The sequence below is a fragment of the Pinus tabuliformis genome, chromosome 3_1 (genome assembly GCF_031772625.1).
Source record: "Pinus tabuliformis cultivar Carrire ecotype Pingquan chromosome 3_1, CPIR1, whole genome shotgun sequence".
NCBI lineage: Eukaryota > Viridiplantae > Streptophyta > Pinopsida > Pinales > Pinaceae > Pinus > Pinus tabuliformis.
Window position 1 is genome coordinate 180,012,109 of NC_142301.1, and position 25,795 is coordinate 180,037,903.

At 38.1% G+C, this 25,795-nt stretch overlaps 1 protein-coding gene across 3 annotated transcripts in view; it reads left to right on the forward strand.

Annotated features, from left to right (window-relative positions):
* LOC149186383 (uncharacterized) overlaps nt 1-24,007 on the forward strand; it is a 49,760-nt gene extending 25,753 nt beyond the window's left edge. The window contains exons 2-4 of one of the 3 annotated variants that reach the window (XM_089410989.1): nt 5,373-6,379; nt 6,467-7,354; nt 21,241-22,315. In XM_089410989.1, coding sequence (XP_089267115.1) covers nt 5,443-6,379; nt 6,467-7,354; nt 21,241-21,995 — 2,580 coding nt within the window. In that variant the 5' untranslated portion in view covers nt 5,373-5,442 and the 3' untranslated portion in view covers nt 21,996-22,315. Of the gene's footprint in view, nt 1-5,372; nt 6,380-6,466; nt 7,355-7,626; nt 7,914-21,240; nt 22,316-23,696 lie in introns of those variants that run through there. The other 2 variants (XM_089410990.1, XM_089410991.1) reach the window with 2 other exon arrangements.
* Nucleotides 24,008-25,795: the final 1,788 nt, after the last annotated feature.

The window sequence follows — 25,795 nt, forward strand, 5'->3', positions numbered from 1 at the left end:
TTTGGGCATTCTCATGCTAAGACCAACTAGACTAAGCACACCTTCATGGCTTTGTGTAGGTGGTTGTTGTGTCTAGAAAAAATGGGAGGATGTGAGCTGTCTCATCTACCTTCAATGCCTTGTATCCATGGATGGTGTGTATACACAATGTTTCACACCTTCAATCGATGATATAAGCTAGAAGAAAGAGGTGATCAACTTGGTATAGTTGGTCCTAGATAGGTCTTGTAAGGTGTTTTGTCTATTATAAGTAGTTGGATCTTGATTGTAGAGAGTCAGGCATCATTGATTTGGATAATGGAAAAAAATAGCTAGGGATCCTCCTAAATTGCGGTATAGAGAGATATCTCCTTTTGACGTCATAATATATGGGACTTTTGTAGATGTAGTAGTCATTTGAATCAATCTCTTGTAGATGACACAATTGACAAATCTTATCTAGTCACAGAATGTGGGGGTTAGACTCCATATATAGATGGTGAGAACGTACCCTCAATTGGTCTAGTGGGAACTTGAATTTGTGTGACTGATAATGTTTTATGTAGTCTAAATAGTCAATGAGGACATTTTTCAACTCTAGAAAATGTTCAAAGTAGAAGCCATATTAGGGCCAAGAGGATTGGTGGTGGGGGTTCAAGTGACTTGAATACACTTACAAAATATGTCTTCCCTGATCGCTCTATTGAAATCTTCCTTTTCTTCCTCTCAATATTAAGTGACCAAATGTACTCTAGCCTCTTATTGCATGCTACAGGAAAATCTTGCAGATTCAAATACCATTTGAGCATATCATAGACATTATACTTGGAGAGAAATTAGTTGTTTCATATTATAATGTAGGGATAAGATATCGAGATACTAATTCTTGTCCTTTCATGTTCTCTAAGTGAAGGACAGATCATCTTGCTCCAAAACGGGCGAGATATAGCAAGGAGTTGAACCAAGGTCCAAAAGTATTTGGGTGGTCTGATAGAAGTGAGGAAATTCTTTTAATGTCTCACAAAAGTGCCAAACTTGATACTTTTTGTCCCTTTTAGTTGAGGGAACTATAAGCCTAGACATTGCCTATCAATTTTAGCTAGAGAAGGGACTAAGGAGATTGAGCTGTTGTACCTCTTCAAAATCACGAGGGTTTTAAGGATTAAAATAAGTCCTTGGTGCACACAATCCTTCAACTCTCTACGAGCATTGAGGATGTGTGATGGGAGTATAAAGTGATATTGTAAAACATTATTTTCTTTTTTGTGAGATTCAATTACATCATGAAACAAAGAGTTACAACAATTTAGTGGTAGGATTGTAAGGAAAATCCCTTCCAATAAAAGCCAAAAAACTCGAACATTTGAGCCTTGGCTACAATAGGTAGGGATTCAACATCTTTGTTGAAAAATTGAATTTGGCTTTTACTTATTTTTATTTAAAACCATAATTGGGAGATATTTATAGTAAAAAAATATAGTTGTAGTAGAGCTAATAACAGGCATACAAAAGGTGTTGATTGAGAATCTTGTCAATCATGTAGTTTTGCAGATTTTCCTTTCTCCCCTCAAAGAAATGGAAAGAGAGAAGGTGAATTTTCCTGCAAAGTCTCCTTTTGCCAAATTCCTGTGCACAAGAGCAGATCCTTACAAATTGATTACAGAGGATAGTACAAAAACAAAACATAGCTATCAATTGCTAGTTGAAATTGCTCTCATGCCCAAAGTAGGTTGCATAAATGTCTGATATCCCAAAAGGTTTTGCTTTTTTGTCTCATAAGTTCTTTGATCCTGATTGGATCGAAGCCCTTGTGAGAGGAGGGGAGGGATTCAGAGCTTTCTTTAGGATTTTGTTAAAGGATTTAGAAGGTTCAATGTGAACCCTTGCTACTAGCTTTGGTTCTTTTTCCTTATCCTCTTCTATTTTCTTGGCTTCCTTTACTTCCTTTGCATCCTCTTCTTTCTCCTTATCATTTTCTACTTCCTTTTTTGCTGGAGCATTGGTCTCAAGATCCTCAGGAGCTGGATACGTGTCATTATTTGGGAATGTTGATACAGTGGTGGGATTTATTGCTTCCTTTTCAGATTGTTTCCCTGAGTCTTTTGGCTTTAGTAAAACCCCTAGATTTCCAAGAACTTCAAATTGATTATTGCTTAAGGAGGGCAAAATCTCTTAGGATGCCATTTAAGGAGGCAGCCTCTTGTGCTAAGAATTCTTGTGCGTGCTTGAGACCATCTTGAATTCAGGTTCTTCATCTGTCTCTTGCTTTGATGAAGGCTACTATTGGGTTTTTGGACAGTTTTGGCAAAATGACAATAAACATGACAACCATTGCACTTGAATCGAATCTGTTCATAATCTAGGATCTGTTGATAGCTCCACCCATCTATATTTATTTGCAAAGCCTCTGGGAGCTCCTTCTCCAAATCCATCTCCATGCAAATTAATTGCATGATATGTGCCTCAGTTCTCATATTAAAAATAATGGAATGGGTTGATTGGAAATAAAACCATTGAAATTGATGACCCCCACTTTTAGGGATGTGGCTTGATTAGCAAAACCATCTGGTAAGTGATTATTCTCCTGAAGAACATTATAAAACTGAATGCTGGTGAATTTGACTGCTTCTTGTTTTGCTTGAACTAGCACTGATGCTAATAAATTATCAATTGTGGTAGTGTTCAATTACCATCTGGCCTATGATAACCTTTGAATCTCCCATCACAAGCAATGACTGTATGCCAGAATTGATATGTTTCCTCAAGCCTTGCAATAAGGCATATATAAGCTTATGCTTGATTATTAGATGAAATACCAAGATTCAAGATCCCAAGCAAAAGATGTTTCATTTGTACCTCCAGGGCTTATGATGAACCCCTCGGCACTTGCCACCCTTACAAGCAAATTCCATTACTCTAAGAGGGGAAGGTTCCTCATGAAAAGTACCCAAAAACATAAAGATACTTGATCTTTTTACCCATTCAACCCTACCTTACCCATGTCAGAACCAAAAATGGTTTTTTAAATTTGCTGCATTTTAGGGTTCACTCCTGCTATACAAATGCATGACCTTAGAGCACAGTTTAAGTAAAAATGGTGGACAAATTACTTGATACGAGAGTCAACTGTCTCCTACTAGTATTTTTGGTGACACACCTCAAATTAATGTCCTTTTGCACTCCTACACTTCATCTCCTACATTCCTGGACATCCAGTTTGATCAATTGCGGTGTCATGTAAGTAGAAATATGACTTAGCTCGTTTCTAAAGAGTGAGTTAGAAAGAAGCATCGTCTAACTTCAACATTCATGGTTTAAACTTTAATCATCAGTATGAGTAAATTGTAGGCCACTGAGGACTAGGAGAACTGTCCCAAATGCTCAGCATTTGCAATTTGAATTGTCATGGAAGTTCCAATTGCTCTGCATGATGTTAGAAAGGATATGTGCATCACGCCTTTGAGTTAAAGTTTATAGAGTTTCCTTGCATATCCAGATAACAAACATTTGATATGCTTCATGATTCTCCATATAAAGCTCTTTCTGGAATGATATATATATATATATAGTTGCAATTGGATAATGAAAGACAAAGGTGGAGGGCAGTCCATTAATGGCTTAAAAATTCAATAGGTATAAATTTGATCCTAGAGTAGAAACCTCATGAAGATTCTGACATTCTAACTCATTTCCTGATTCAGTTTAAAAAAAACTGCTAGTTTCATTGCTTATGCTACATAGGAGATACAACCAGCCAGATTATATTCTTTAATATCTGTTCTGGTCTGTATGTCTTGCATTATAGAACATAGCTTCCAAATTCAGCTGAATCAGCCCAAACAAGAAATTCAAAAATTCGGTTTTGTTGGTGAATGATTTTGTTAGGTTTATAGCAGAAGTGAGGTTGTGTTTCAGATGTGTCCCAGCTGTTTTCAAAGAGCAAGGTTCAGGCTAAAACTGATATGATCATTTCCGTTGTAGTGTGATTACTGTTTCTCTGATCTGTGCAGCAAGCTCAGATTGCCAATACATACAGAAGCTGCATTAACCTCTTCATTAGAAATGGCTGGGTTGAAAAATTGGGAAGGAAGGAAGTTCCAGTGAGGTGGAGTCCTATCTTATACCTACAGTTAATTGATTCCCTCTCTTCTGCTTATTTTACTGTCAACTGGCCCTGACTCAGTGAATGGAATCCATGACAGGGGTTCTTGATATCCAGGCATGTCCAAACTACACATCGATAATTAATATAAGAGTGAAAAGTATTGCTCATTTGAGCGATTTTTGTATGGAATGTGTTAGTATTGGATTTTTGTATGGAATGTTTGGTATTGAGAAATCCAGCTTTCAGCATCACAAGGGGTTTGAATCATTTACCTGGCTATCTGAAGAGTTGCTGCAACAATCCTTGATAATTTGAAGGAAACATATCGTATTACAGTGTCTATACTCAAATTTTTATTGCAGTGAAAAAACTTTCGTCTGATTTTGTTTTCATATTGTACCGAATTTGATTTTGAACTTGTTAACCATGTTCTAGAATATTGCTTGTGATCTGTCTAGCGTAGAAACATGTTCTGAAGAGGATAAAAAAGGTCACCATGGAGATTGGTATCTTTTAAAAATAACTTTTTACGTGTACTTCTACAGTTTATTTGTGTAGTCCTTGTTTTCCAATTATTTAATTTCTTTGCTTTAGATTACTAATATTTTGATTACAAGAAGCTTCATTAATTAGTAACCTAAACTGTATAATATTTGAAAACTGAAAGGGGAAAACCAAATCAAGGTGGTATACGTTATATTTTAAACTCAGTATGAATTTTAGCAAAGAACTCAGGAATTAGAACCAGAAATTTCAAAGCTTAAATGAGAAATGAAAATTTCATACTTTGTACGAGTTGTACTTCATATTTTCGAATTTCCTATGTGATTTACATCCTCTGAATTCTTCTTACTCTATTGCTTATTTTTAATCGGTCTTGCAAAAACAATTATTGTAAGCATGGTAACATCGTCTGGCAATAACAGCCCAGTGTCTGTTAACCTAGGCATCATTCATCAGATTGGAAGTAATTTCTAACAAATAAAAATGGGGAAATAGTGGCAAAGAAAATTAAAAGAAAAAACTAATTTATGAAAAAGTGGATAATTAAGATAATTTGTCCTTCGTCAGTTCGCTTGTATGCTTTTAAGTTTTAACTGCTCAGTTTGGTAAAAATCCACCATTCATTTTTGGCTTGAACATTTTTGAGACTCAGTAACACCTGCTTTCCAGTGCTGTTTGTCGTGCATTTTGATTTCCTTTTGCAGATGACCTCAAAGCTTAATGTTAGAAAAAAATGCTAGCATCCTGAAATTGAACCTAATTTGGCCATGCTTTCGGCTTGCAGGAGGATAAATAAATGGGTTGCAAGCTCCTGGAACCAAGTAGGTTGTGAAACCATATACAAGGGCCCAAAAATGGGAGATGTTAGAGAGTTCAACCAGAATCCTCCATCTCCAGATGATTCAGAAGATGACAGTGGGCTTGAACTAAGTTTGGGCCTATCATGTGGTGGATCTGTGAGCAAAGTGAAAGGCAAAGAACCTGGTTCTAATGGAGGAGGAAAAGAAAATTTGAAAAATGGTAAAACTGGTGTTAAAAATGCATTTCTAAAACATTTCCTTGAAAATAGCCATGGAGAGGAGGAAGATATTGGGAAACAAAAGGCTGGTACTTTGCCTTTACAACAGGAAAGCTTTAGGATAAGTTTAGAAAAAAGTACTTTAGAGGAGCCACAGAAGTCAACGGGGATGCATACGAGTCAACTACTGTTTCCAGGTTTTGGAGACACATGGTGTGCGGCAAAAAATTCAGAACTGCCAAAAGCTTCTCCTCAAGAAATTCTGTCAAACTTTTCTTCACAGAACAGTCATGGAGAAACTCCTGGGACTCCAGTAAGAAAAGGTGATATTAATATCATGTCGAGAGAACTTCAATTTCCACCACATGCAGCAGCAGGACAGTTCATGCAAAATAATTTGCCTGCCCATTTCCTAGATGCTTTTGGGAAGGGAAGTTTGATGTCTGGGCAGGCTATTGGACAATCACATGCTATCCCAAATTCTCTAACGCAACACTCAACTCAGATTGTTGGAACTCAATCTCCTTCCCTGGGAATGAAAGCATCCCTTCGATTGGATATTACACAGGACAAGCAGTTTATAGGCATGGAGAATGCAAATACTGATCAGCAACAAAGGAAGTCAGTGGTGCAGCAGCACCAGCGAGATGACATATTGGAGCATCAGAAGAAAGAAGAGATGAGGGAGGCAAGAAAGAAGCGTAAAATGCTAATTGAGGAACAAAAACAGCAGAAGAAAACAAAGAAGGAAGATGAGAGGGCTGGTCCACATGGTAAGCCTACCATCTCTATGTTATATTTCCAGTTACTAACTATGTAAGATGTTTCCTTTGTTGACATTGATGATACCGTTGAAACAGGTTTCCGCAGGCCTGGAAGCAACACATGGGTTCGTGGGTGGGAAATGGCCACTCCATCACTTGCTGATATGGACAGATCTAAGATTACTCAGGAAGATCACGATGAAGCCAATCAAGCAATGGATGTAAGTTTTAACTTGCAGCGAGAGAGGGACAGAAATATGAAGGAGAGCGAAACAGACACAGATAAAGAAGAGAGTTCAGAATCTCAGCAAGAGGAATCAAACGACTCTGATAATTCTTTCCTGCAGGGTCTGAAAGCCCGGGAAATAGGCAAATCCTTTTCAAATGCCAAGCAGTTAGGATACTTACCAAATGAAAACTATAAATATTCATCAGAAGCCCAACAATGCACATCCAAGGGAACTGATGCATTGCAGAAAAAAGAGAATGCAGAAGAGCAAGACTGCAAAATACAAAGTCCAGTGGGTGTAGGAAAACTGGTTCCGCAGTCTAATATGGTTGGAAATAACTCTAATACAGTGCTTTCCAGTGTGCCGATTACAAATTCAGCCACAATAACAAGCACAGCTCTCCACTACCCTCTTCAATCCTTCTCAGTTCTGCCCGCACCCTACTCTCTCCCCATTCCAGTACCTAACAATCCAAATGTCCCATTTCCAGTAGGGTTCTCATTTCCTTACCTCATGCATTATATACCTCCATCTGTTGATTGTTTGGATCGTACTGGAGCTCGGCCTCCAATTTATCCAAGTGGCTTTCAGCTGCCTCCTGGCTATACACCATTTCAATTGCCAACACCTGAAGCATCACCATCTTGGGTGCCAGTTATGCGTCCTCAGCAATCTCCAACCTTCTATCCAGCAAATTTTGGAGGTGCGAGGACTTCTTCAGAAAGTGTAGAGGATGAAACAAAAGTTTCTCAAGGTTAATTTCTTTCTTTTCTTCCATGCAGATTGTTCATGCATGTCAGTAAACAGATATGCTATGCTTGTATATATTCTTGATTTATAATTTTATACGGCCATGCTTTTTGAGATTGATGAAGCCATGGGATTATACCATTCTCAGTTATTATCTTACATTTCATTTTCAGTTGAAATTTATAGTTCAATCATCATGCAGAAGTCAGACCATGTTTTTCAGGCTGTAATGCATGAATCAAATCTGAAATTGTATACATTTTTGGTTTTATTCAGCAGCACCAAGCGCTGAGTTTTAAATGTTTCGACCTAGGAAGATTGTCACTGGGGATTACTGGATTGGCTGTTTTTCTATGAGCTTTTGGTCTAACAGTAAGCGCTGACTTGCTAGAAATATTGTGTGTGCTATATGGCTTCTGCCCTTGTTGATATAAAACCACCTAGATAGCTTAGTTCTTGCTATGCTTTTAGCATTTTCAGCCACTTAAGGTGTCACAAATTTATTTCCTATGAATTAGAGCATATAGCAGTTGCCAGTAACTTTGGCTTGGTTGCACAAGTTGTGGACAAGGTTGACTGGTTGAACATTGCAATGGCTAAGCCACTAAGATCTGCAGGAGGATTCTGAGTTCTCCATGTATGTTTTCCTCAATCATCATGTATTGACAGTTGTTTGAAGCTTAATATGTTCTACTTTTTTTTTGTTTTGAAACTGGGATCTCTACATTATAGTACTCTTATTAGAGAAGAAATGGATGGTATATAGGGATGTGACATTTCCAACAAGTCACCTGTAATTTTGCAGCTTCCAGTTAACTAAAATCTATACTTTTCAGTGATAGTTTGGAGGGCATAGTTGAGTAGTTAACAAGGTCAACATTCCATGTTTTAAGCCTCCTCATGTTATTACAACGATCTAATTCCTGTCTACCAGCCATTAGCCACACCTATTTATGCATCACAAGTTGCAGTTGTCCAGGTTCTATGCTACAAATAGGTGCCTTTCCTTGATATCGAGGCCGGGGAATCTGTAGTTACATGTATCCTTCATCATGATGAAGAAGCCTCTCCTTGGAATTGATGTCATTACCTTGTCTTTTTGAATTGCTTTTCCAAAGTGCCATACACTACTGCAATCCCATGCTGCTTTTGACAATTCATTAGAACACCAAAATAGATTGGCAAGTATTGTACTTCCCCACAATCATATAATTATATATTGTGAACATAATTAATCAATTCATATTTGGCATGGGACAGCTATTACATTACTTACAGAGAAATAATGACGTAGAAAAATGAATCACTCACAAAACACAAAATGTACGTGGTAAAACCTTGACAGTGTGTCAAGGAAACATTCACAGGGCAAGGTAAGGTATTTTATTGATCAAGAAGAAAATCAGGCTTACAACACAAATCAACCCATCTTTCGAGCTACATAGATATACCTATCTTGGCACCATTACATGTGTTATATGAGCTGCCACTAGTTTTGTAAACCAACATTTATAAAAATTACGAAAACATTTACATGAACTAAATTTTGTCTTTTAACAATTTCAGTTAATTGTTGTCATGAATTCCAACAATCTCCACCTTGACAACATTTTACTTGATACCTTGCCCAAGCCCATTCATCACCTCATCTGTAAGCCAAGAGAAGCTAAACACCACAGCAGTTTCTCTAACAATACTAGTGTTGTAAACATGTCTCAATTTTCTTGAGTGTGGGCCTTTTTAAGATTTACTACACCTCCATCAATTATTTGTCTTACAAAATGGGACTTAATATTAATATGCTTAGTCATAGAATAGTAAGCTGGATTTGTAGTCAAATGGATAGCACTTTGACTATCACATAATATAGTTGCATTGTCCTGTGTTCTTCCAAGCTCACCTAGAAGATCCTTGCATGCATGTGAGACAATAATATATTCTGCCTTAGTAGTGGATAAAGCAACTATTTCTTGAAGCTTTGACATCCAACTATTAGATCCTCCTGTAAGAGTAAAGACATAACCTGAAGTAGATCTCTTCTTGTTCAATAAACATTATTTCCCATAAACAATATTACAAGAAACATTATTTCCCATAAGAACAATACCACCATCAATAGCTCAATAAGAATAAAACCAACTTCTATACACATGTGATGAGAAGCACTAGAATCTAACAACCATTCTTCATAGTATTGAGGGGCATTACAAATAGACAAAACTTTGTTAAAATTGGCAACTAGGGCCAAACTCCATGTGGGTCACCTTATTTATGGCTGCTGATATTTTTCTTAGATTCCTCTCGTCGAGAGGTGTAGGATTGATCTAAAGATCATCCGATTCCAATAAGTATTTATGAAGATATGAATTTATTTTGATTATGGACAAATTGTCAAGGTTGGCCAGCAAACTTATGTAGGCTTAGAAGCCCAACAGTCATGTCTAATCAACCTCAACGTTTTGCTATAAAAGGAGAAGGTCTTCAAGTCATTTATGCACGCACTCCTTATGTGATCTCCTCCTCTCCACGCCTTTGGGTTTTGGTGGAGGAGAGACACTAAGAGTATACGCTGGCCTAAGTAAAGATGACGCCCTAGCCGCAGTAAGGATGATGCCCTAGCCGCAGTAATGAGGGTTCTATATGCAACTAGAGGAAACTTCTATCCACAGCATTTAAGGGTGCCCTAGCCGTAGCATTTAAAGGTGCCCTTGACCGCAGTCAATGATGATCTGATGTAGCAAGTGGAGGCACTTATACACAGTCTAGAAGAGAATTCCGCAGAGAAAGGAGGTTCTAGATGCAGCTATAAGATGCCCTAAGTCACAGTTAAAGGGAGGCTCAATACACAGTGCATGAAGGTCCTTAATTATGCAGTAATTAGATTCTCATACGCTGTTTAAAGAGAGCTACAATCCACTGTCCTAGAAGGCTCCTATACTTAGTCCTAGAGGAGAGTAAGATGCAGTCATCTGAAGGTCACTAATCCTCTGTAAAGAAGAAGATAACTGCAGTTGAAGGAGAGCCCTATCAACGGTTAAATCTAGCTGCAATGGTGGGGAAATCTGACCGCATTCAAAGGAGGCCTAAACGCAGCAAAGAGAGGCCAGATCCATAGCCCAGAGGAGCTCCTATCTGCTGTCCGAAAGAAGCTCTGATCCATAGTCTATAGAGACTTAGCCACAACAAAATAAAGACCTTTAAAGTTTAATCTACAGCAAGGAGCCTAGACAACGTGGGATTTGACAGTGCTTAATAAGGCTGATCTAAGGTTTGGTGCAGCCTCAAAGAGAAGGTCAATCAAGTGTGTCTAAGATGATCTCTCTGGATAAGATTGGAAGACACACTGCTGTTCAAAGGCAGTAATATTTGGGTGCTGTGTGTAAACCTATCTTATGGCTGAGCTAGGCCGCAGGCCATAGCCAGCAGCATAAAACTTTAAGGGCTGAACTAATCAGTGGCAGTGCTGGAACCTCTCTTGGTCTTTGAGTTGTTGACTGTTTCAAGGACTAACATGATGTAGGTGACATCAATGATGTTGAGAACAACTCAATGATATTTGGGTGCAACACCGAGACGATGAAGTACAACATGATAGTAAGGTACAACATGATGATGAGTTGCAGCATGGTGATGGGAGCAGCCTAGTGATGGGAGCGGCTCAGTGACTAGGTGCAGCACAATGACGAGATGCAACACTATGATAGGTGAAGCAGTCACCTTGTAGAATCAGTGGAAGCAGCATGTCTTCAATTGATCTCATGTAGAAAGTCAAAGTGTTGACTTCTGTTATAAATGTACTACCTCTATCTCTCTCTATCTGCTGAACTATTGAAGAACATAAAAGAAGAATTGTTCAAGGGTTTCCCCACATTGGGGTTTGTCCCTGGCTAGCGCCACATCTTGTGTCCTCTTGTCTTGGCTTGTCTTCTGCGATTTATATTTATGTTCTATCTGCAGTTTACTTTTATGCTGATGTGATTGCTAATCCGGAAAAGATATTGAGCTAACTATGAAAATTGAAATAAATTGCTCTAGCATAGAACATACCTAAAATTTAACATGGTATCAGAGTTGAGGTGAAGACAAAGCCAAAGCAAGAGTGAAAGAGCAATCACCGAAGACAGTTGGGAAAGGACAAAAGGATCAATGGGTTCCTCATCCCTCTTCAAATTCACCCAGGGTGAAGTCGAAGCAGAGAATATTATCAGAATGGTGCAACGGAAGTTTCTAATGGCCTACCTAAAGATCACTTCATTGGGAAGTTCGGATCTAAAGGTGGAAGGAAAGACGGATGCCTTGGTTGCAATAAGTTCGGCCATTATGCGAAGGAGTGTCCGAATGGCAGAGACACATCTCTTGATGAAGATAATAATCATTCATGGGACATCTTCAATGATCAAAGGAATGACAGGTAATGCAGGTCATCAAGGAAATGGTCAACTCTTCAAGGAAAGCAAGGAACCCCAGGTATGAAGATCAAATATTGTTTCTGATAAGATAAAGAAGCATTATCTTGTATTGGCCCTCTCCTTCATATTCTTTGGGAATCTGGCTTATCGATTGTAGTGCTTCAAGGCACTTCATTGGATAGATGGGTGCACTCTCTAATTTGGTAGAGATGGAAACAATCGTGGGATTATACTTGGAGCCGATGCCACCTATCTTGAAAAGGGTGTAGGGAATGTTATCCCTCAATTGAATGAGGGTAACTCGATTCATTTACAGAATCTCTTTTATGTACTTGATCGCAAGAAGTATTTGGTGTCCATTTTAGCAATGGAAGTCAAAGGTTTCCGGGTGGCACTCATCGATGGAAAGGTACATGTTTGAAAATAGAATTTTCAAAGATGTTTTTGAGTTCAGGGTTATATCAAGTTATAGGAAGTCCACTGGGGACCATGTCCATTAACACATAGCACCGAAGGTCTGTGAGTCAAATGGTGACAGGGATGCTTGAATTCAAAAAGAGCATGAAAGTACATGTCTGAGATGTACTGAAGAAAAAACTTACAAGGGGACCAGTCCCCTCATGTAGCAAGTCCACAGGTTTGGAACAACCCGAGGGGTTTGAGATTGATGATCAGGAATCTCACGTATGCAGGTGGAAGAAAGCCCTCTATGGCTTGAAGCTAGTATGAGAGGATTGATAGCTATCAGATGAAGTTGAGATTCACTAGGAGTGAAACCGATCCAAACCATTACCCGAAGGTTGTGGACGATAGACCTCTCATACCGGCACCTTATGAGGACGACCTATTTCTGACAGGTGCAGACCCTCTCATTTGCAGAAGTAAGAGGGAGTTGGATTCCGAATATGGAATGATAAACTGCAAGCTTGTGACTACCTCAAGGATCTTAACTTTCAGAAGTTATATGGTAGTGATGTCGGGCCAGATTTGGGAAATGCCTCAGAGTTTCATAAACTCATTTGCCTTGATGTTCTTGATGAACTTCTGTCCGGACATATGTTTTACAGTTTGCATGGTGAGCTCATATTTTGTTGAGCCTCACTGGATTGGTGCCAAGAATCTTCTGAGATATCTTCAGGGCACAATCTCTCATGGATTGAGATACGCTGTCGGAAATATGAAACTGCATGATTATTCGAATGCTGAGTGGGCAGGCAGTGTGGAGGATCACTAGAGCACTTCTCAGTGCTGGTTCTCTTTGGATTCTGCTTTGATATCATGGATGAGCAGGAAGCAGAAGTCAGTTGCTACAAGCACCGCCGAGACCGAATACCACTGTGATTCTCTGTGACAACCAGAGACGAGATTCGATTATTGAGGAATCTCATATTCAATAATTTCTCCAGCAGATAGACATCAGATACTGCCTTATCTGGGATATGGTAAGTCGATGAGCAAGAAGGCTCCATCGCATTAAGACTGATGTACAGGTTGTTGACATTTTGTCAAAGCCCCTGGGAAAGGTCAAATCTATGACTTTCCCGAATGACTTGGAGTCGTTGAGAGGCCTTCTTATAAGGGTCCTGCATGTTGCATGCATTGAGTTCTAGGAACTCTAGGGGGGCTTGGGGTACTTACTGGAGAAACATACGACCACAGGGCGACTCACCCTCCCCTGGTGGTGCGCTATGAATAGGATGATTCATTCTCCTGTGGGCTAGGATGATTCATTCTCCATGGCGACTGTGGAACAGGATGATTCATTCTCCTGTGGGCTAGGATGATTCGTTCTTATAAGAAGAGCTTCGGCGTAATTCACATAATGAAAGACTTTTGTCGACGCGTTTTGAGCCAGCAAGTGTGGCTCATCGTCAGGACAAGTTGAAGAAACAGATCCAGCTTTGCGTGTTAAATAGTATGAGCAGGGCCTCCAACAGCTATCTAGAATAACGACTAGTTTTGACTTAGGGACAGTCAAAAAGTCAAATTGATTATTTCAAGGAAGATAGCAATGACCATACCTATATATAAATATATAATTATATAAATGAAATAATTTAAGAAGGGGTTTACTTTAATAATTAGTTAAAATGTATAATTTAATAATTAATTTTTTTTTAATTAAATGGGAATTAGTTAAATTGAAGACCTAACTTATTTATAAACAAGGTAAATGTAATTAAATAAAATAATAATACAAATCAGCAAATAAATAAATAATAATAATATATATTCGCAATATAACGGATATATATCATTATTAGTATTTACTTTATTATTTTTATAAATAGATAAAAATCTATATAAAAATAATAATAATAATAACTAATTTATATATATTATTATTATTATTATTTTTATATAGATTTTTATCTATTTATAAAAATAATAAAGTAAATACTAATAATGATATATATCCGTTATATTGCGAATATATATTATTATTATTTATTTATTTGCTGATTTGTATTATTATTTTATTTAATTACATTTACCTTGTTTATAAATAAGTTAGGTCTTCAATTTAACTAATTCCCATTTAATTAAAAAAAATTTAATTATTAAATTATACATTTTAACTAATTATTAAAGTAAACCCCTTCTTGTATGGTCATTGCTATCTTCCTTGAAATAATCAATTTGACTTTTTGACTGTCCCTAAGTCAAAACTAGCCGTTATTCTAGATAGCTGTTGGAGGCCCTGCTCATACTATTTAACACGCAAAGCTGGATCTGTTTCTTCAACTTGTCCTGACGATGAGCCACACTTGCTGGCTCGAAACACGTCGACAAAAGTCTTTCATTATGTGAATTACGCCGAAGCTCTTCTTATAACTATTATGGATCACAGAAGTCTCAATTCAACAAATGATTCGTTCTCTGTGGCGACTGTGGAACAGGATGATTCATTCTCTTGTGGGCCAGGATGATTTGTTCTCCGTGGCGACTGTGGAACAGGATGATTCGTTCTCCGTGGCGACTGTGGAGTAGGATGATTCGTTCTCCGTGGCGACTTTGGAACAGGATGATTCGTTCTCCGTGGCATCCACTGACAGGATGATTCGTTCCCCTGTGGACAGGATGATTCGTTCTCCTATCGAGGCATCCTATCCATGCAGTCTGGGACTCATGGGAAGTACCTCTCATCTGATCAATGAGTAGGGAAATTAGGATAGGGACCATAGTAGTTCTATTGATGGACGTATCATTGTATCTACCGTACTCCTTATGCTGGGATTACCTCCATCGATCTGGGATCAATGAAACTGACTTCGGGTCAGTGAGAGTGATGTGACACACTCTCTTCAGATGAAACTGACTTCGGGTCAGTGAGAGTGATGTGACACACTCTCTTTAGATGAAACTGACTTCGGGTCAGTAGAGAATGATATGAGACATTCTCAATCAATTCTTCTTCTTCATGGTTTAGCAGAACTGAGCAGAGCAGTGCAGGGCACTGATGGCAGAGATAGTACAGTCGGACATATGGATCAACGGATGGAGTTCTCCCTAGTTGAGAGGGAGTGTTAAAATTGGAAACTAGGGCCAAACTCCATGTGGGTCACTTTATTTATGGCTGCTGATATTCTTCCTAGATTCCTCTTGTCGAGAGGTGTAGGATTGATCTAAAGATCGTCCGATTCCGATAAGTATTTATAAAGATATGAATTTATTTTGATTATGGACAAATTGTCAAGGTCAGCTAGCAAACTTATGTAGGCTCAGAAGCCCAACAGTCATGTCTATTCAACCTCAACGTTTTACTATAAAAGGAGAAGGTTTTCAAGTCATTTATGCACGCACTCCTTATGTGATCTCCTCCTCTCCACGTCTTTGGGTTTTGGTGGAGGAGAGACACTAAGAGTATACGCTGGCCTAAGTAAAGATGATGCCCTAGTCGCAGTAAGGATGATGCCCTAGCCGCAGTAATGAGGGTTCTATATGCAACTAGAGGAAACTTCTATCTGCAGCATTTAAGGGTGCCCTAGCCGTAGCATTTAAAGGTGCCCTTGACCGCAGTCAATGATGATCTGATGCAGCAAGGGGAGGCACTTATACACAGTCTAGAAGAGACTTAATTCCGCAGAGAAAGGAGGTTCTAAATGCAGCTATAAGATGCCCTAAGTCACAGTTAAAGGGAGGCTCAATACACAGTCCATGAAGGTCCTTAATTACGCAGTAATTAGATTCTCATACGCTGTTTAAAGAGAGCTACAATCCACTGTCCTAGAAGGCTCCTATACTCAGTCCTAGAGGAGAGTAAGACGCAGTCATCTAAAGGTCACTAATCCGCTGTAAAGAAGAAGATAACTGCAGTTGAAGGAGAGCCCTATCAACGGTTAAATCTAGCTGCAATGGTGGGGAAATCTGACCGCATTCAAAGGAGGCCTAAACGCAGCAAAGAGAGGCCAGATCCATAGCCCAGAGGAGCTCCTATCTGCTGTCCGAAAGAAGCTCTGATCCACAGTCTATAGAGACCTAGCCACAGCAAAATAAAGACCTTTAATCTACAGCAAGAAGGAGCCTAGACAACGTGGGATTTGACAGTGCTTAATAAGGCTGATCTAAGGTCTGGTGCAGCCTCAAAGAGAAGGTCAATCAAGTCTGTCTAAGATGATCTCTCTGGATAAGATTGGAAGACACACTGCTGTTCAAAGGCAGTAATATTCGGGTGCTGTGTGTAAACCTATCTTGCTGCTGAGCTAGGCCGCAGGCCATAGCCAGCAGCATAAAACTTTAAGGGCTGAACTAATCAGTGGAAGTGCTGGAACCTCTCTTGGTCTTTGAGTTGTTGACTGTTTCAAGGACTAACATGATGTAGGTGACATCAATGATGTTGAGAACAACTCAGTGATATTTGGGTGCAGCACCGAGACGATGAAGTACAACATGATGATGAGTTGCAACATGGTGATGGGAGCAGCCTAGTGATGGGAGCAACTCAGTGACTAGGTGCAGCACAATGACGAGATGCAACACTATGATAGGTGAAGCAGTCACCTTGGAGAATCAGATGAAGCAGCATGTCTTCCACTGATCTCATGTAGAAAGTCAAAGTGTTGACTTCTGTTGTAAATGTACTATCTCTATCTCTCTCTATCTGCTGAACTATTGAAGAACATAAAAGAAGAATTGATCAAGGGTTTCCCCACATTGGGGTTTGTCCCTGGCTAGCGCCACATCTTGTGTCCTCTTGTCTTGGCTTGTCTTCTGCGATTTATATTTATGTTCTATCTGCAGTTTACTTTAATGCTGATGTGATTGCTAATCTGGAAAAGATATTGAGCTAACTGTGAAAATTGAAATAAATTGCTCTAGGATAGAACATACCTAAAATTTAACAAACTTCATCAATTAGACCATGTCTTGATTCAATCGGATTTGCTTTTTTTTGGAATCTTCTTTGGATTCATGCCTCTTTCAAGTTTCAACAATCTTTCTAAAGATGCCCTGACTTATTACAGTACCAAAATTTGATTTTACTCTTCTTTCCTTTTGACTTTGATTTGAATGTACCTCTTGACTTCTCTCCTTTTTCTCTAAACTGACTTCTAGCCACCATTGCTTCTGTTGTGGAGGTTTTAATACTGGATTTCCTCCGCATCTTCTTGGATAACAATACTCCCACAACAGAATCATAGTTAAGAGTATAAGTTGTACTAAAGCTGATAGAAGTGATTAAATGATCCCATGATTTAGGCAATGAATACAATAATGTAATTGCCTTATCTTCATCTTCGATTTTAACATCCATACTAGTCAACTGGCATATAAGAGTGTTTAATACATTTAAATGATCTGCATTTTTGTACCTTCTTTCATTTTTAGGATGTACAGTTGCCTCCTCAAGTAGAGTCCGTTTGTCAAGGATTTGGTCATATAAAGGCCCTCTCTGCTCCATAAGCCTGCTGCTTATCTTTCTCTGATAATATAAAACAGAACATCATCTGCAAGACATAACTGAATGGTGTTGAGAGCTCTTGCATCAAGATCTTCCCATTCCTTATTAGTCATACTTGTAGGTTTCTTCGTCTTGCTATCTAATACCTAATGCAGACCTTGCTTCCCTGACAAATCTCGCATCTTAAGCTTCTCTAATTCGAAGTTATTTTTACCTTCAAAATTTCCACCTTGAACTTGGCATTTGTCATCTTTGCCATTAATCTCTACACAAGCTCCCTCCAAACTGAAAATAGATGTCAATTTGAAAAAATAATGCGTGTGTTCACCACAAGACCAAACTCTGTGGCCTTCACCAAATTTAAACGGCCTCAAAAATACCAGAACTTTCACTAAATTTGAATATGTGTGTGTGTGTTTATAGGAAAAAAGAGTGCATAAATTTTTAAATATATACACTTTATCACCAAACTCCACAGCCTCCACCAAGTTGTCCAACATAAACTAGACCTCCTTCACGACTTCTCTGCATGGCCAAACTGTGTGGGTAGAAAATTGCCTCAAACAGGGTTCATGGCTACTCGAACAACTCCTCGGACTTTGTTCAATAGATGTAACTGACAGTCTTCCTTTGTGTTTGCACCCGAGCAAGCTGGACTCTTCACTACGTGCTTGTACAGCCTGTGGCTAAAGAAATCATGATGCGAATAGATATTGGCTCGAATAACCTCCTTTGCAATGGTGGCTAGGGTTACAAGAAATCCACCTGTGCCTCTCCTCTTCTATGCATAGTGTGATCACTCCTCCATGAGTTTTTGACGGTTTGTCTCGAGCACGAACGGGCCCTGCAATCCTCTGCGACAACAGTGCTCTACGAGTTCGTCTTTTCTTGGTGGATAAGTCCGCGACTGCAACGCACGGCTAGCTCGATGGCTGTCTCGACTCTTGAGCACTAGACATAAACCTTTGCAACCTCCCTCTTCCACTGCGCGTGATGGACAAAACTGGCTCCTTTTACCTTGGCTCTGTGGCACAAATAGATCTCAGCCCTTCCTCAGACTAGTGCTATGATACCACGTGTTGGTAATTAGAGCTTGGATAATATTACTTACAGAGAAATAATGACATAGAAAAATGAATCGATTACACAACACGAAATTTATGTAGTAGAACCCTGACACTGTGTCAAGGAAACATCCATGGGCAAGGTAAGGCATTTTATTGATCAAGAAGAAGATCAGGTTTACAACCCAAATCAACCCATCTCTTGGGCTACATAGATATATCTATCTTGGCACTGTCACATGCATTATACAAACTTCCAAGACCATTACGAAAACTACCAAAAAAACTTACATGAAGTAAATTTTGAATTTTAATGATTTCAGTTAATTGTTGTCAGGAATTCTAACAATAGCTGGTGTAAGCTAATCTTACCTATCACGTATTTTCTGGAGATACAATGTTCTATTACCTAGCATACTCTCTTTTGGCTGGTGCAGTTCAACGGTCAAAAGGGATTGGAAAACGGCTTTAGGATTGTTGTCATTAACTATGCAATGACAAAGGAAGAAAGTTCTCTTCTCTTTGTCTCAAGCTAGGAAACCGGATTCGTCCTAAACCCCCTGCGAATCCCGAATCCGGTGAATCCGACACGATTCGGTCCGGATTCGTGTCCAAATCACAGGACACGTCGTGTCCGAGGGCGTGTCGCGATTTTAGGACACGTGTCCGGTTTCCAGGACTCGCTAAGCTCAGTGCGGGTATGAAAAGGGCGTGTTTGCTCATTAATATTTTCATTTGGTAAGTGATTTGTGCTGTTGCAGCAAGGAGTAGAGCATTTTGGCAGCTTCATAATCAAGTCTAGGCCCTAGTATTGATATGCTATTCATGGTAATGTTAAATTCTTAAAGTAAAAGTGACATTCTCCTTAATCTTCATTTTCATCCTTTTACTTAAATTTTTAACATTACCATGAAATGACTCAGGATGTTTGAGAGTGGTTCCGGCCTCATTGGATTTCATATGGAGAAAGTAGAATTTTAGATTTCATTCAAAATCCAGCAGACTTATCAGTTTTTCAGGATTTTAGGATTGGGGGATTGCAATGTTTCCATTGAATTTTGTCATGTATTAGGGTATGGAACTCGTATTTAATCAAGAGCACCAAACCAAGAGCTTCTGAATATGTCGCTCCCGCTCCCGTTTTCGCTCCCGCTCCCCGCTTTCGCTCCCGCTCCCAAGTAACACTGTTCTTGATGATATGGGTCTGGACACCATTGTTGAGTTGGCATTGGCCAACATGGATCTCAATGATCCAGTGCTAGAGCCTGTTAGATTTGATGACTTAGAGGGGTCAGCCTCCATACTAGCAGATGCAAAGGCGACTATGGATACAGGGGAGGAGGAGGATGTAGAGGAGAGCAGTGGGGACCATGATGATGGGGACAGTGATGCTGATTTTGATGCTGATTGATGCCTTGAGGCTTGTATACCTGTAGTTGTTTTATATTTTCTATTTCTATTTGCCATTGGCATTGCACCAACACTACCTATGTAACACATTTTGATTTGATGACTTAATGAGAAAACTACAGTTGTCAGTGTGTTTATCTTACTATCTTGTAGTTGTAAGTTGTCTTTCAGTTATGAATTATGAATCATGATTTAAATTTTTAATAGATTTATCATTTATGTGACCAGTACCACTGACATTTATTTGAATTTTGTATGTACTATGCATGCTAATAGCTATAGATGAAGATCTATGTTTGAAATCAATAAATTTGTATCATTAATTAAAATTTGTGTAAGAAATATGATAATATCTAATTTTTAATATATATATATATATATATATATATTTTTAAATATATTATGTATATATATATTTTTTAATAAAATAATATATAACGTGTCCTAACGTGTCCTGTTCCGGGGGGTCAGCGTGTCCCGAATCCGACACCACGAATCCCGAATCCTACGTGTCCCGAATCCCCGTGTCAGGTGACTTAGGTCTCAAGTAATACTGTTGTCATTAACTATGCAATGACAAAGGAAGAAAGTTCTCTTCTCTTTGTCTCAAGTAATACTGAAGAGCGAGCTGTGCACATCCTTCAAGTTTTCATTTTCCAATGGGTGGTTACTTTAGATGCTAAACTTTTAGGGACACCTGGGGTGCTGGTCTGAATGTAGATTCTCTGACACAACTACCAAGATATCCCTCTCAGTTTGGCTCAGCATCTTAAATACTCTACTTTATCCTAGTGATGCATCGGAACTCCTTACTGTCCATTCTACAATAGGGCAATATCTCTGCCTTGCATAAATTGGCAAGTAAATGCAGGTAATTCTGCATTTCCATCTTTCTAGCTTTTACTTGTCATGGCTGTTCAAGCTGGCAGTACTATTTGTTGATATGTTACCGTCTTATATGTTTGGATGCATGTCTGATAATTGCTTAGGTTGTCTTTCAATCTCAACATCCCATTCTATGCACATATTTATAGAAAATTATGCTTAAAGCATCAACTAGGCATTCTATTTATTTTCCTGATAATGCCAGCTTTCTGTTTGGCAGGAGTAAAAAGACATGACCAACAAAGGAAACAAGTTTCCTTAACAACAGAGGATACATTTAAACATATCTCTTCACTACATAGATCAGATTCATTGCGTAATAGTCAAGAAGAAGATACAGCACCTGCACACTTACTACCAGTGTTAGGTTCCCAAGTCCTATCAAGTCTTTCATTTTCATCAGGCTCTTCACTTCCCCAACCACAAACACTCTCTGGCACAGGGAAAACACAGTTCTTCACTGAAAATGGAAGAGTTTCTGCAGTGAGGGATTCTGGAGATTCAATTTCCATTGGATCAGCAACACGTGAATGCAAAAAAGCAGTGTCAATAAAATCTCCAAGAAAAGATGAAGCAGAATTAAAAAGAAATGTAAATGGGAGTGGCATAGCTTCTGAGGCTGTCCAGAAGGACGAAGGACATGCCATTGGAGGGCCTTACATGACAAGTTGTCTCTCTCAAGAAGTTACGGCTTTACACCCTGGTTTAGCATGCGGATTGAAGTTCGGGGGTAATGGCACAACACCAGAGCTACCGTGGGTATCAACAACTGGGCGCGGTGGAAAGACAATATGTGGTGTACTATACAGGTATAATGCAAACCAAGTTAATGTAGTGTGCGCCTGCCATGGAAGGCACATGTCATCTAACGAGTTTGTACAGCATGCAAATTTTGTAGGAGCTTCAAACCCACAGATGAAAAATGCTGTTAACCCTTACACTGTCGACAGCCCAGCAGCATCTGCACAGGGGTAAATTGAATAGGAGAATAATAGCATAGGAAAAATAGCTGCAGATTTAGACCTGCGAATAAGTTTTTGCTGCATAATTAATCCAAAACTTGAGACCATTTAGGTGAAGCAACTAACTTAAATACCATCTCTATGTTCTAAGCCATGTGAAACGTGGCATCTGGATACAGTGATTTTTTAATCCAAGATGGGATTCTCATCGTTGTTTGGAGACTTGTGGGTATCTTCCGCATCAAGAATTTCGAAACATTTTAAATGCTCTGCTAATGATGAGTTGCAAGGATTGGCGTTTTTAATCGATGGTGGAACTACTTAACCTAAAAATCAATCATCAATGCTTTATAATCTTATTTTCATGGTCTGGACAGCGTTCTTTTTATATGAATTTTAAAACAGAAATCAACATTGTTTAAAAAGCCAAATTTTTGAATAGTTGAGGTGATGTTCATTTTCCATTAAAGGACTTTTCTTTTGGAAAGCACATCTATTACATCTATTATCTAATAGCTGTACAGTATAAAATACATAAAGAGTCATGAGTTCTGGTTATACAAACTCCTCCCTAGATAGGCAAGGACAGCTAGCATATTTATCTTGGCCTTATGTGATTATGAATTCACATGGTACCATGTGACTTTATTGATGTTTTAGATGGGGGAAATTCAAATTTCAGACGTCTTAGAGATGATGTTAATTGTGTCGAATTTGGTTCGTCTTTTGATGCATTTCTTGAGGGCTCTAAACAACATTTTTTAGACTTTAGACCTGGTGTCATACTACGTGGGAATTGTTGTTGTCATTGAGATATTTCCATGAGTTAATATGCACCTAAAATAAAGTTCCTATACAAAAGTCATGGCCTTTGCAATGTACTGGTGACCATGTCAACTCACCATAATTCAGATACAGGGAGATAGTAATGTGCGAGAATTCATTTGAGACTTCTAGAAGCATCATGTAGGTCCCATTAGAGTTTTGAAACCGTAAAACCAGCCCCAATTCTAACTTGAAAAAACCTAGTAGCATTGGGGAAAGGGTTCATTTTTCAATAGCCACCCATCATAGTATGAGCAATGGTGTGTGGAGGAGATATAATAGAGTAGAGAGATGGGAAAAAAATCTTATTTCTTCTATGCTTTTTGTTTTTATATGAATTAAATGAAGTGTGTGTGTCCAAATGGACATTTTATGCCCCACTATTTGAGTATAATTTTGAAGTCAAAGTCAAATAATTTTCTAACAAAGAGCCTTCCTCTTTTATCAATCCATTAGCTGCTAAAATTATGCTTTTTGTTAGTATATGAATCAAATGGAGTCCTTTAATCTACCTAGGGAAGTGTAGATATCCCATCCACCTTTTTGTTATTTGTTGATTTTTAATGTACCTTGGACAAGTGGTTTCCTATGGGGTTAATCTCTACCTACGGAAAAGTGTCCAAAAATTTCTTTTCCTAAATGTGACTTTATAAGTGGTAAAGTCAATGTTAAATTATAAAGTGAAAAGTGACTTTAGACATAAAGTACAATGTGGGTACTTTATTTAATGCGTGAATTAAAAATAGAAAGTGAGAATTAAATGCACATTTATTCTCAGCCCTTGATCTAAATGAATTTGAGCCATTAGATTTTAGGGTTGCTCAAAAGTCATTTAGGGAAACAAAAGAGGGAAAATAAAAGAGTGACTGCATTCATTTTTCATGAGCAGATTGGAGAAAGGAGGCTGAGAGCTAGAGAAAAATTCTGAAGGAGAAATTTGTTGCAGCAAGCTGAAGGAGTGGTTTTTGGACAAAGTTGGGCACATAAATCAAGGCATAGAAGACAACATAAGGTACAATACAAACAACATTTAATGTTGTGAGTTGCACATCGTTCGAGAGAAATTTTTGAGTTTTTTTTTGAAAAATTTGTACAATACAGTTCGTATTCGTACAGTACATATTTTCAGTGTCAAGTGGGCATGGAAATCGAGGCAAAGTGGGAACGGTTTTCAAGGAGTTTTGGGTTGAAGAGATAAGTTGTATTTTGTTGTTTTGTTTTGTCTGCAAATGTATTTTTCTCGAACTTGAAAGATAAATAACTTTGAAGAGCTTTCTAACAGTTTTTTCTCAGAGAAGATTGAAGGGGTTTTCCCTGGGTCTAAGTTGATAAAAAAATTTGTCTTTTTATGTGTGTTGCTGGTCTGTTTATGTCCATATTTATTTTTAGCATGTGTTGATAGGCCCATGTGTTTTAATCTGAAAATTTCATTTCCATAATTCTATCTGTTGAATGTATGTTTATGGGAAAAAAATGTTTAACTGAATGGGAGTGATAAGGTGAAATTAAAATTGGGTTGGGATTGCAGGAAACTTTTTAGTCATTAAATTTCAACATTATTGGAACTGTATAATTTTTTTTTTAACTCACTATACTTAGAAGAAGGAAAGAAGTGCGATTCAGATCCAAGAGAATTAGGTAGGGAATCTTATTGTCCAAATATGTGATGAATATTAAATGAATGAATACACTAGAGTAATTTACAAATTAGGTGAAAGTCATGAATATTAAATGAATGAATACACTAGAGTAATTTACAAATTAGGTGAAAGTCTTTCACATACATGTATGTATGTATTTATTTGTGTTTTAGATCTAGATGAACTAACTTTAAGCCTACCTACCACTATCATGGAAAATAATCACCCACTAACTGTGTGTAATAAGTATCCCACCAATTAATGATACACATTAACTCTATCATGGTGTGTAATGAGTGGTCCACTAATGTTATACCTAGGGAAGTGTAGATATCCCATCCACTTTTTTGTTATTGGAACTATATATATATATTTTTAATGTGTGTAATAAGTATCCCACCAATTAATGATACACATTAACTCTATCATGGTGTGTAATGAGTGGTCCACTAATGTTATACCTAGGCAAGTGTAGATATCCCATCCACTTTTTTGTTATTGGAACTATATAATTTTTTTTTTGAACTCACTATACTTGGAAGAAGGAAAGAGGTGTGATTCAAATGCAAGAGAATTAGGTAGGGAATCTTATTATCCAAATATTTAATGAATATTAAATGAATGAATACACTAGAGTAATTTACAAATTAGGTGAAAGCCTTCCACATACATGTATGTATGTATTTATGTGTGTTTTAGATTTAGATGAACTAAATTTAAGCCTACCTACCACTGTCATGGAAAATAATCACCCACTAATGTGTGTAATAAGTGTGTAATAAGTATCCCACCTAATTGATGCACATTAACTCTATCATGATGTGTAATGAGTGGTCCACTAATGTTATACCAAGTCAAGGTTAGTATTTGTAACTAACAACCCCCTCAAGTGTGACTTGGGCACTGTTACGAGATTTTTTTCCCTAATGGTTGGGGTTAAAAACCTCAAAAAATTGGACGAATGAAACTTAAAGACACAACCCAAATAATCAAGCAATTATGATAAACTACCATCTAATGGTCAAAAGACATACTAGGGGATTCACAAGTTGGAGATTCCCTTGTCCGATCGTCACCTCCCACTCCTCACGTTCAGGCCTGTAATTGACACAACAAATGAGAGTAGACAACAACAATATCAAAGTAAACCTGAATATAAAATATTAGTGAAATCTAAATTCCAGTGCATGAATATAAAACACATCATATAAAACACTGAAATTGAGATATGAAAGATGAGTTTCTTATAAATTTAAAGAGTAGCAATACAATGGATGAAGATCACTTGACTCTTGGCACAGACTTTGAATAGAACTATCCTCTGATTCCTCCTTCCTGGGCCATTAAA